This window comes from Limulus polyphemus, unplaced genomic scaffold (genome assembly GCF_000517525.1).
Source record: "Limulus polyphemus unplaced genomic scaffold, Limulus_polyphemus-2.1.2 Scaffold656, whole genome shotgun sequence".
Taxonomy (NCBI): domain Eukaryota; kingdom Metazoa; phylum Arthropoda; class Merostomata; order Xiphosura; family Limulidae; genus Limulus; species Limulus polyphemus.
Genome location: NW_013666266.1, coordinates 303,876 through 316,705, shown reverse-complemented (window position 1 = coordinate 316,705; position 12,830 = coordinate 303,876). Strand labels below are relative to the sequence as shown.

At 30.3% G+C, this 12,830-nt stretch overlaps 1 protein-coding gene across 1 annotated transcript in view; it reads right to left on the bottom strand.

Annotated features, from left to right (window-relative positions):
- LOC106459746 overlaps positions 1 to 12,830 on the bottom strand; it is a 64,327-nt gene that overhangs the window by 1,479 nt on the left and 50,018 nt on the right. The window contains exons 26-29 of the mRNA XM_022386300.1: positions 11,763 to 11,906; positions 6,199 to 7,141; positions 2,997 to 3,203; positions 944 to 1,082 (exon numbers count right to left, since the gene is read on the bottom strand). Of these exons, the coding sequence (XP_022242008.1) occupies positions 944 to 1,082; positions 2,997 to 3,203; positions 6,199 to 7,141; positions 11,763 to 11,906 (1,433 nt within the window). The remainder of the gene's footprint in view (positions 1 to 943; positions 1,083 to 2,996; positions 3,204 to 6,198; positions 7,142 to 11,762; positions 11,907 to 12,830) is intronic.

Sequence of the window (12,830 nt, the reverse complement as noted above, 5' to 3'; positions counted from 1 at the left end):
TATATATATATATACAAGGAAAAAAAGAAATATAGTAGTTACTTTTGACTTCTTTGTTTTTGCTGTTGGTTTCTGATGAAACTTAAGCCTTACTTTTTATACTAATGGTACTAGTGCACTAAATTTCTATTTATCTAAATAATGCAGATCAGAACGTGCATAAAGCAAACAATGTCTTATAACTACCATAATTTAACTGGCTTTCTGACTAAGGCATAAGAGCCTTAACATAATTCCCACATCTTCTCAATTTGAACACTGTGAGAGAAACTTTCAAACTGAGTAGTTTACGTGAAATTTTATACTTCAGAGAGGGGTAGTAAATAAATACCAAAAGAGGGAAACCTAGAGAACAAATTACACGAGGGGAGATTGAAGATTTTTAAAAAATATTTCCTTATAAAATTAAGAATTTAAAACAATATAATATCAAAATTTGGTTTATTATCTACATTTTGGTGTCAAGTTTATTTATAAACATTGAAAATAAATTACATTAATTGAATTTTGAACATAACTAAAACATCATAACATTTTATACTAAGTTCTTGTTCTCTGCACATAAAAAATACGTAGAAAATGCACAAATACAATTTTTTGGATTAAAATATTCTTTAAAAAGAGTATTTAAAACCTAACTACTAAACACAAGTGCGTACCAACACCACTTTGTTGCCAATTTTTAGCAAGTGGTTGTTTAACAAATCTACTGCTGAACTCATAACTGCAATGTTAAAAACCTAAAATGCTTGTATGACAATTACACACTTAATGTTTATTTAACAATGAAAAAATAAATCTTGTTAATAATAGAAACTCTGTTTACAGCTCTGCAAGAACTCAATTTAATATTTCAATAACACTGTCATAATACTTTTATGTGAGTGTTTGATTGTATGCAAAAAAGGACAAGACAAGGGGTTTTGAAGGAAAGGGACCTACTTTTCTTTCTCTGCACGAGCAGATACGGTCTCTTTCTGTGCTTGCTTCAAGTTCTCGGACCACTTCTGGTGATCTTGTTGCCATTTTTTCTTTTCTATCTCCATCATTTGAAGTCCATTGTGCCATTCCTCCTCGATAATCTAAAACAACAGTACTTAATGCAAACCAAAATACACTACAGAATTTGTGTTTTAAGTTAACATATTTTCTGTCTTGCCTGGTAGTAATATAATAGAGAAGATTTTTGAAACATTTTTACTGTCATGGCAACTAATGCCGTCTGCAACTTCCATAATAAAAATATCAAAATAAGTTGTAACTTTTAATTTCTTAATACATCGTGTAAAAAAGAAATTATACATAAGCATTAAAATTATGTGGCTCTAAATTATTTAATAATTTACCAGTACAAATAAGAGGTGAAATATAGATTAATGAATGTTAAAATATTATATAATTATTTATTTAATATAGAAGATGTAGAAACTTTACTACATGGTTGAAAATAGTATTTAGAAAGCTGTATAAAAATTAATATATTAACACGTTACTTTGATATCCTTTAAAACTGTGCTTTTGGACGATCCAAAGAAAATGTGTAGTTTTTGTTTAATAATAATAAAAATACTTAACCCTTGTGCATTTCAGACATGAGGAAAGAAAACGTGTACTTTAAGTAACTCATCAAAATAGATACAGCAAAAACTATGTTTAGTTGTTAAAAGAAATTATGCAAAAAAAAATAAAAATAAATATCTTTTGTATCTTTGATAAAATGTTTAGGACTCTACTTTTCTACAGGTGACATCACTGTATAATGGCATTACCCAAAACATTTTATCAGAGAAAAATAAACATTTCTTTTTTAGTTTCAGGGAACTTTTTTTTTAAACAACCTCACATTTTTTGATATTTTACCACATGTATTTTCCATTGTTCTTTCCAGCACAGATATATTATAATTATGTCAAGTTTGGATTGTTTTAGAAATTTTGCACAAAACTAGAAAAACACTATCTATACACAATAGTCCCTAATTTTGAACTGACAGACTAACAGGAAGGCAGCTAGTCAAAAGCACTTACATCAACTCTTGTGCTACTCTTACCTAACCAAATAGTGGGATTTAACTATCACAGTGCACCCACAGCTCCTACATGGGGAGTGTGGTTTTTGCAATAACGGCCAACAAACCATGAGCCCTCAAATTCAATTTTCAAATATACTAGCCACTAGGCCATGCCTGGTCCTGTTAAGTTTTGATAGAATGCCAATAGTAATAAATATAAAAATATATTTATAACATATATTTTGAACTATCTTATAACTTGTAAATCCAAGTTTATACAAAATCATAGCTACCTTAATAATTAAAAATAAAATAAAATAAACTTATTTTATGTACATACCAGACTTTCCCCCTATATATTTATATTTATTATTTACTTCCAGCTGTGTGCGGAAATTAATAAAACTCCTGGCAGGGATTTTAGAAGGAACATCTTATTAAAAAATTTATATGTAACCCCAAAGGATCTAACATCTGACAAAGCTAACAAAAGAATTAGGCTTAAAGTTTGACAAATTACTGATTACACTTGGTACTGGTTAATAAAATTATAATTAGAAAGAAAATTTAAAATATAATTTCAGACATGTATGCAACATAAGACAGACTATGGCACTGATCATATAAACATAACCCAGAGAAGTCTGAGTAAAATATATAAATTTCTAATGCTGAAAATGCCTTTTCCAGTTTGAACTTGACAGTTTCACAAAACATGTTGATATATATTTGATATTTTGTTTTTTCATAATTCTAATCAATCTTCAAGTTTTAAAATGCAATACCCAGTTTTACGACCAATTATAAAATGAATGTGCTGAACATAACAAATTCTTTAATAGACTCTGACCAATCAAAGCTTTAATTTTGCTATCAAGAAACTTGATATGATGTGGCTAATATTTCACATTCCCTTCGATTTCCAAGCATATCACACAAACGTAGAATAGTGCTAATCTAAAACAAACACTGGTTTCATTCTCACCTTGGCATACTCTTTAGCTTCTTCTACTTCCTTCTTCAGTTTGTCTGTTTCAACTGCAAATTTTTTTTGCAATTGAATAACTTTATCTAGAGCATCAACTAGCCGATCCTCAGTTTTCTTCTTGTCTTGCTCTAGGCTACTGACAAGTTCTTGCAGTTCTTCAAGTTCGTCATCTCTTTTCATTAAGCCTATTGATACTTTTTCTACCTAAGAATACACATAGAGGTTTAAAGATTAAAAAAATCAGAATATGTATATATACAAATATTGTTTTACTTTCAACCAGACAATGCGTGTTATCTTTTCTGTAAAACAGACATTAAATTAATTCTTTATTTATTATTATCAAAGTAACTAACATTTAACAATTAGAAATATACTACATTAGATAAGGTTAGATAACAAAAAAATTGAAATAATAAAAAAATGTTCACAAAGTAAGCTCACAAGAAACCAGTGCCTTACATAATTTAGTAGGGTTAAGTGAGCTGAACAATTGGTAAGTTATCTACAACATGTGTGGAAGAATTAGTAGTTAGACACAGTTCAAAGGGCAATAAAACAATAGAATTTAAGTTGAAACATTTGTATACTGTTATGAGGCCTAAGCTATTTAGAGTAAACAAATGAAGTATCATGTTGCAATTTGAAGTCATTCTAAAAAGAAAAAGGGATCATTTAGACTTATTTCATATTCCTAATGGTGATTACAAGATTGGTCAATTTTGTACAGAGTTAGGATACAGAAAATAACACACAAAATATAAAGTTTTACTGCAAAAAAAAACGTATTCAATTCATTTAGAAGATTTCAAAGATTACATAAATGAAATTTGACAATTTTCATTTGAATAAGAGTATTTTTAATCTTAACATGAAAATCACTTTAACACTAGTAAGCACTTTGACTCTATATATTCATGGAGAAAGTTTTAGTGAAAATACTTTATTTAAAATTCTGATTTTTTTTTGTCCACAAAAAAACTCTTAATGCTTAATGAAAGCTTGCAAAATTTCACAAAAATATACAGAACATATTAGAAGTTATAGCGTTAAAATTATAAAGGTCAATTTGAGGTCACAAACCCAGCCAAATTAACCAAGTCCATAGCGAGAGTGTTAATCTATATTACATATTACTAGTGGTTATTTCTGCCTGTTTCAACATTCAGTGTAAAGAATTGATAAGAAAATTGGGAGAAATAGCTTGTTTTCTATATAAAATATATGAAAACCACAGTGATAACTAATGGGAACAGTTGCAACATTGAAGGTATTTTTGTTTAAATTTTTTGTGTGATCCAATGTTATCAGTGACTCTTTAAACAACAAAGACATGGAAAAATAAGCAATTTTGTCCATAAAAAGTTTAGAAAGAAAATATGGTCAAATATGGACCCTATCATTAATTCTAGGGCTAAACATATCCAAACCAAAACTTTACAGCCATCTCCTCGGGAACTCCACAAACCTCTACCACAATGGTATTCTTCGGTTGAGGAATGGTTGATTATGACAATAAGACTAATTTCCAAAAAGCCCCATTGTCAGTAGTCATGATGTAAGTTGTGCTTGAAAATACAATACTGACCACCATGCTCCCTTGACCACACCCCCAGCTAAGGCTTTCTGAAAATAGCCCTCAACTGTCAGAACTCAGGAACCACTTTTTAAACTAAAGAGAGCCCTCGGTTACTCCTTGGAAAATATTAATATAAACACTACTGTTAGGAAATAGACATGACATAATAATCAAAAATAATGTCAGCAACATTGAACAAATGCTATGGTGGCATCCTCTAGTATCATTCTTAAAAACCAGCAGAAAGCACTATCGATGGTTCCCTATACAAGTTTCCAAACTACATTATCAGTATTTTACACAGTCCACCCTACAGTATTCAAAATATTCATTCTAACTTATTAATCAACAAGTATAAACATTTAAGCTGAACACTTTGTCACAAGCTTCAACAATAACTTTAATACACTGATTTTTAAACATTAAAAAATATTAGTTTTATAAATTCTCATTCAAAAGTCTAGTTTCCTTCAGTAGCACAAGTCCTTGTAGATGCAATGTTAGATGTTAATGTGTAGATATAATGTTAGATGTTAATTTGTAGATGTAATGTTAGATGTTAATGTGTAGATATAATGTTAGATGTTAATGTGTAGATGTAATGTTAGATATTAATGTGTAGCTGTAATGCTAGATGTTAATGTGTAGATATAATGCTAGATGTTACTTTGTAGATGTAATGTTAGATATTAATGTGTATGTATAATGTTAGATGTTAATGTGTAGATGTAATGTTAGATATTAATGTGTAGATGTAATGTTGGATGTTAATGTGTAGATGTAATGTTAGATATTAATGTGTAGCTGTAATGTTAGATGTTAATGTGTAGATATAATGCTAGATGTTACTTTGTAGATGTAATGTTAGATATTAATGTGTAGATGTAATGTTAGATATTAATGTGTAGATGTAATGTTAGATATTAATGTGTATATGTAATGTTAGATGTTAATGTGTAGATAAAATGTTACATATTAATGTGTAGCTGTAATGTTAGATGTTAATGTGTAGATATAATGCTAGATGTTACTTTGTAGATGTAATGTTAGATATTAATAGTACAAAACGAATGTTTTTTGGAAAAATCTTTTTTATTTGTAAAAGGAAGAATCTAAACTTTTTTAATCTCTTAAAAACCATTGGAAAATATTAACACTAATATTTAAGGTTCATCAGTGTTATTAAATGATGTTCCAAGTTTGGTTTGAATTTCACACAAAGCTACATGAGGGCCATCTGCATAGCTGTCCCTAATTTAGCAGTGATAGACTAGAGGGAAGGCAGCTAGTTAACATCACCAACCATCAACTCTTGGATGACTTTTTTTACCAATAAATAGTGGGATTGACCATCACATTTTCATGCCCCATGACTGAAATGGTGAGCATGTTCAGTGATGAAAATTCAAATCCAAGACTCTCAGGTTGCGAGTCCAGCTCCTTAACTACCAGACCATGTCAAGTCTGATGTTCCAACTCTAAATAATTAAAGCATTACGGTTATACCCCTTATGTTAGAAAAAAATTATAATTAGTTTTCTATAATTTAAATCCAGTAATGTTTACCACCAATTGCATCAATCATCAAATAACCTTAAAAAAAAAGATATAGATACTTACATTTCCATCAGAGGCCTGAGAAGATTTATGGAACAGCTTCACTTTGGGACTAATGCGCACACCTTTAATGTTTCTGTTCATACTGCAAAAATCAGCAGATTTCACAAAACCAGCTGAGAGTACAGCATTAATAACACATGTTAATAGGTCCACTTGATTCTGTACAGGCATGCCAATTATAGTTTGTTTTAGTTGTTCCACAAATGAATTGATATCTACACCACATTTTTCCTGGTTTTTTACATACAAGTTACATTCTTGGCCAACACCTGTGCTACAGACTTTTGCTGGTACCACAGGTTCGGGATCAGTGCATGATGAGATTTCTGATGGCAAAGCTACTTCAAAAGTTTTATCACTGGATTTTTCTTCTTCTTCCATTAAGTCAACTTTTCTATTTGCAAGCTGATCAATCACAGTCACTTTAAGATTTGGTTTCGGGTGTCCTCCTATTTCTTGTAGCATTGAGAACAATTTAGCAATGCCATCAAGATCACACTGCATGTCACCACTTCCATCATGCCCCCGAGTTTCACTCTGTTTATTTTCATCATCATGGTTAATTTTTGATCCATCCGTATGATGTAAATTACTGATCTCCAGATTATGAATTAAGGCATCTATGAGATTATCAGCATCATAGTTTATTACTTCATCACACGAATTTCTAGACAAATGATTTTTGTTTTTAGAACTCTCCAGTGTGTCAACATCTAACTGGTTACTTTGACCCGTGAGCTTGGAAGGCTTACGGGTATCACTTAGAGCATAGAGGTAGTCTCCGACTTGAACAAACTTCATGCTCTTTAACAGAAACTTGGTTATACCTCCAGATTCATTGATTAAGTTCTGATCTTCTGCAGGAAAAGATAAAATTTCTTCAAGAAGAAGAGGATCATCTATAAGTTTAGGACCACTAGACTTTAAGAAATGTTCCATGTATCTGTAAAATTAAATGAAAGAATGCTACATATCATTTCTCCTGGATTACAATTCGTATTTACCACAAACTGCTGTAAGTGTGACTACAAAATAATATATATACATGTATTTTTATATACATAAAAGCAGAGAGCTAGCATTACGCAAAACTGTGGTCTGTTCAAGCTAAGCATTCTTGTAAAATTGACAAGAACTGTTAAGTGAAATATCAATTTTGATGCCCTTTAGGGTGGTCACCCTGTATGGGGGAATACGTTGATCACCTCAAGGGTTGGCCCTGCAAAAAACATAAAGTTAATAAAACTTCAATGAATTAGTCAAAGAATTATAAACTTAAATAAAGTGTCAAAACTAAAACAGAGACATTCACCAATGGGTGGAGAGAATACAAGAGAGTTGGGATAAATAAGCTAAAAAAAAAGAAAGCAGTAAAAAAACGTTTAGGGATATTCTGAACAAATAAAACAAAATACTTAAGAAGGCACATAATATAGAAAAAAAGGGCAAAAAAAAGGAGAAAGAACAAACAACAAGAAATATATTTGTTCTCTTCTCATATATATGCATAACATATTAACAATATAATTAAAAGAGTAACATTCATTCATGCATGCACGGGAAGCTTTTCAAATTTAATTTAAATTATGCAAAAATAAAATTAGGAGTATAGAAGTAGATGAACAGCGTCACCAAATTAAAAACCAAGGGGTGGGTGTAGATAATACTATACATTGCAAAGGGAAAGGTATTTGGGATCTGTCATCCCTCAGTACCTTATATCAGACAGCATTGTTTACACGTTAAGGTTTTGTGTGTGAATTTCTTCATCTGTTTATAGAGTGCCAGTATCATTACCCTGTTGAGTTTTAATACTTGCTTCTGATATTCAGGTTTTGTAAGTCTAATGACTCTTACTAGGTAAGTCAACTGGTTTGTTATTTTTGATCAGACTATTGAGCTCAAAGTGTCTTTTGTACTAGAGGTGTTTGGTGGGTATCATGTGTTAGGGAATAGGTTTAACCTCACAGTCACTGAGATGGTCAGTAAATTCATTTAGGAGTCTACATACTTAGCCTCACATGTGAGTAATCTAAGTAGGTCACTTAACTGTTTTATGTAATTTTAATACACAGAAATGTCTCCATGTTTTATAAACTTTGTGCATTCATATACAAAATACATAACTGAAAAAAATGTTTCATACAAGAAGCACAAGTTTTTTCCCCTATTGTTATTTAATTTGATACATCACAACATTATGGATGTACTGAGTTCCAATGGTTGTAGGTTAAACGTTTCTTAACTCAAACTGTATACTAAATATACGGTGATGCTTTTAACAAAAAGTAATTTTCAAATCTTACCATTAGCATGTCAGCAATAGTAGCAAGATAACTGCAATGTTATATTATTTAAAACACACTAATATAATAATGTTGAAAAAGATTTAAAATGCACCAACTATAACAAAATTTAATCTTTTATTATTACAAAACAAGAAAGTCAATATAAAGGAGGTTACATGCATCAATTACCATAATCGTCTAGTAAAAAAAAAAGCATTCTACAATCTCCAAAACATAAACAAGAAAAATTATAATTACCAGAAGAAAAAAAAAACCCTTCAGAACCATGATTGCAAACCCAATGAAGTAAATGAATAGTTAAAGACCTTTATGATTCTACATGCTTCAGCACTTGATGCATCTATTTAATGGTCAGTGACCCCAAAAGAATGAATGGGAGCGCCTCAAAACATTTCCCATGATACCTCAAATGAACAAAATTTTTTATCACGCTTGTAACAATTCCTTTAAATCTCTGAAAGCATATTTAGTCATTCTGACCGTCAAGCATGCATGTCACGACCTACTTCAGAGTTACATCCAAAATTTAAATAATGCACTTTATTACAAATGTATGACAATAATCATGGCATGAAAACGTAGTTTACATTTTAAATTTTCAAACTATATAATTCTGAATTCCTTAATACGAAAAAGAAATATTTAAATAAATTCTAAATCTCCACTTTTCTGTATCATATCGCACGTCTTTATTCCAAACTGCCCATTTTAGGTTTCATTTCTACCCCTATATGATTTTCTAAGTTCCCACAAATTACACACTTATACTGTACATATTCCCAAGCTAAAATATAAATTTCTAGCCTCTAAGCTTCTTGCTTTACTGAGATATACAAAATTAAATGAAACACACAAGCCACACCCTTCCTAGCACATCTTGTCTCAAAAAATAAAAATGACATTTCCTATTGGATTATTTATAACCAATAGAAAGAGAAGATTTTAATATAGAGAATTTCTACAAGAACAGAATCATTCAGCTGACAGGGATTTAAAAATTCAGCATCAGTTTTATTGTTGAAGATCAGCTCAACCAGTTTTAACGATTATCTTAACACATTTATAGTTTAGTTAGAAACCCAGTTAAATTATAATAGTTTTTGAGACATACTATTTTTTGTATATTTTTGCATTCTAAATTGCATATTTGAATTTTTTTAAATCACTTGTGGGGCATGATTATTGATAGTAAAAAAAATAGGGTTACTGTGCATCAGGAACTTTGTTCTTACGAATACCAGAACTTTAAAAAGACAAGATTCCAGACATAAGTACTAAATTTCTGGGTTTTTTATTTATTGTTATAAAAGTAACTAAAATGTAAAAAATAGAAAATTATTAGTTTAGGTAGGAAATGAAAAACTTAAATAAATAAATTATTCATGACAGCACACTGTGAAGCACGAGCATGACTGTGTAATTGGACATGTGTGCTGATTTCATTACAGTTAACATTAAGGTAAAAAAAAACCCATATAAAATATAGAATTTTACTGAAAAACTTTTGATATTCATTTAGGAGTTCCTAGAGGTTATACAAATGAAATCTGAAAATATAAGATGAATGTGAAAGTCACTTTACACTCAGACTAACTCATTATAGGCTAAATAAATTCACAGACAAATCTTTAGCACAAAAACCATGTTCAAAATCAGATATTTTATGTACAACATGTGATGATACACTCGGTAAATTCAGTTATAATATGGTTGATTTATAAGGTTGGTAATATTGACCAAGCCAATAAACACAGAGTTAATACAATTAGTAAACTGTCATTCAAAGCAGAACTTAACAAGTGCAAACTGTGTTTACGAAACACCTATACCCCCACAAATGTTATGCAGAATATTTAAGCCTCTCAATTGGATTACGTAGGAGCTATTCACAAGAATGAAGTGGATTTTCTATGTACCAATTACTTTCTGACTTTCATAATTTAATCACGTCTAGAGCCTTATATGTTGTGTAAGTTTGGTCAATGAACTTTCATCTGACATTGAAACATCATGTCCACAAGGTTAATGAAGATTTTCTATGTGCCTTTCATTGACCTTTATCCATGACCTTCAAGAGCTAATAAAGTCTGAAACTTTGTATATATTAATTATTACACGCTTGATCAAAATTCATGTATCCACTCTTGAGATATCCTACCCAAAAAAAAGACATCATGATACACAAACATACACACACACACTTATTAGTGGAGGCATGTAATATAGCTGGGGTGGTTTTAATGTCCACAATGGAAATTATTGCAGAGTGGAAGATATTGGTATACCCCCCTGTTCATTCCTCCAAATCTTGTCACAATCAAATATATCATTATTGCTTACACTACAGAAAGTACAATCGAAGTTATAAACTTCAACGAAACATGTTGATCGAGACCAGCTGTAATAACATCAGACATAAATATTTGATTTGTATGAAATACAAATTTATTATAAATGCAACAGCAACAGTGTATATGTAATATAAACACTAACATCTTATTATAATGAAGCTTGGATGTATACGTCCAAAATTCAGATCTCGGAAACTACTGCACCGATCATCACCAATCACAACTGGGTAATATTTTTATAACTAGACAGTATTTTTATAGCTGACAATACATAAAACAATCGAAATTTCCACAAAAATGATATGTTTCAGTTTTAACCAATAAAAATTACAAAACAAGGAGTAAGTTTCAGATGTAAAACAATCAAAAAACAAACTTAAAAAAATTATTTGTTTTTCTTTAGTGAAACTCGCATGAGTGTTGCAACAGAAAAGCAAGAAACTTTCATTGATAACTGCATCTACAAAGAAATACTTCAATAAAATCTACTGTGTGATGTAATGCTGTGATGATAGCTCATTTTTTAAACTAAAATTTCAATAAAACCCTTTTTCTCATGGATGGTGAATGTTACTGAATGTCAAGTATGAGTACATTGTTGTAGAACTGTCAGACAAGTCCAGAAAAGGCCACAGGCCCAATAGCCTTTTGCAGGAACTAACAGTTATACCTGCCCGGAGGGTGGGTATTTCTGCTAGTACTATTAAAAAAGTAGCTGTGAAGTTGGCAAAATTCTCAGGTGTGACAAAAAAAAGGACCAGTTTTATGAATGTTAGATACAAGCTGCTAATAAAACAACGAAATAGTTCATTTCAAAACTGAATTAAACACAAACTGCTAATAAAACAATCAAACAACTGTAAATAATTCAAATGAGAGCACTAGAATGAAAAGAAATACATACGAGTATATTGCTTCTTTTCTATGCATAACTGTGTCTGACTTCCCTATTCCATCATATGATATTAACACCGCTTCTAGTGCTTCATAGTTATTCTGCAGATCTTGTGGGATAAAAAATGGTTTTTCTGGATCAAGCTGAGGTATTCTAAGAAGAATAAAAACCAAAATTAAGAAAAGCATTTAATTGTTCAAAATTTTCCAAACTACTACAGTAATGATTTTCAAATCTAGAAATAATGCATTTGATTGTAAGCTATATAACCAAAACTAATGACTATATTTTAGAATACACACGCCACGAAAAGTTTAACAATAATATTTTCAGTTTTTAACAGCTCAAAGAGGTGTTAGCAATTTGACTGACCACGTATCCTTTTTTGTACTCGATTGAAGTCCTTATAAATTTAATACTTCTAACTTTCAAGATTGTTTGTATATCTTCACAAAATTTGGCAGTCTTTCAGTTAATATTATAAGTCTTTCACATACAAAAAATCATATTTTTAGTGAAGTATTTTTAATAAAATAAAATAAAAATTTGTCCATGAATATCTTGAGTGTTTGTTTTGAATACTCTGTATGCAAAGTAATTTTCATGTTAAAATTAAAAATACTTTTCATCATCTCAAAAATCTCATATTTCCTTTGCATAACCCCTAAAACCTCCTAAATGAATTTCAAACAGTTTTTTTTTTCAGTAAAACTTTATAGTTTATCTGTTATTTTCTCTATCCTATCTCAAAATGGGATCGGTGAATTCGACCGACCTCATAACCAACAACAACAGCAAAAAAAGAATGAAATAAACCTAAATTACCCTTTTTTTATTTCTAGAATGACTTGAAATTGTAACATGAAACTACATTCGTTTATCGTAAGTAGCTCTAAGTTCGTAACATTATACATCTATTTATAATTAAATTTTATTGCCCTTTAAACTGTGTTTAACTACTATCCTCACCATTATACATTGTAAATCCCTCGAGGAACGTGCAGCTCACGTTACACTATTGAATTACATTACTCATGAGCTGCTCACGTGCGTGCCTCGTGAACCATTTTAATTATA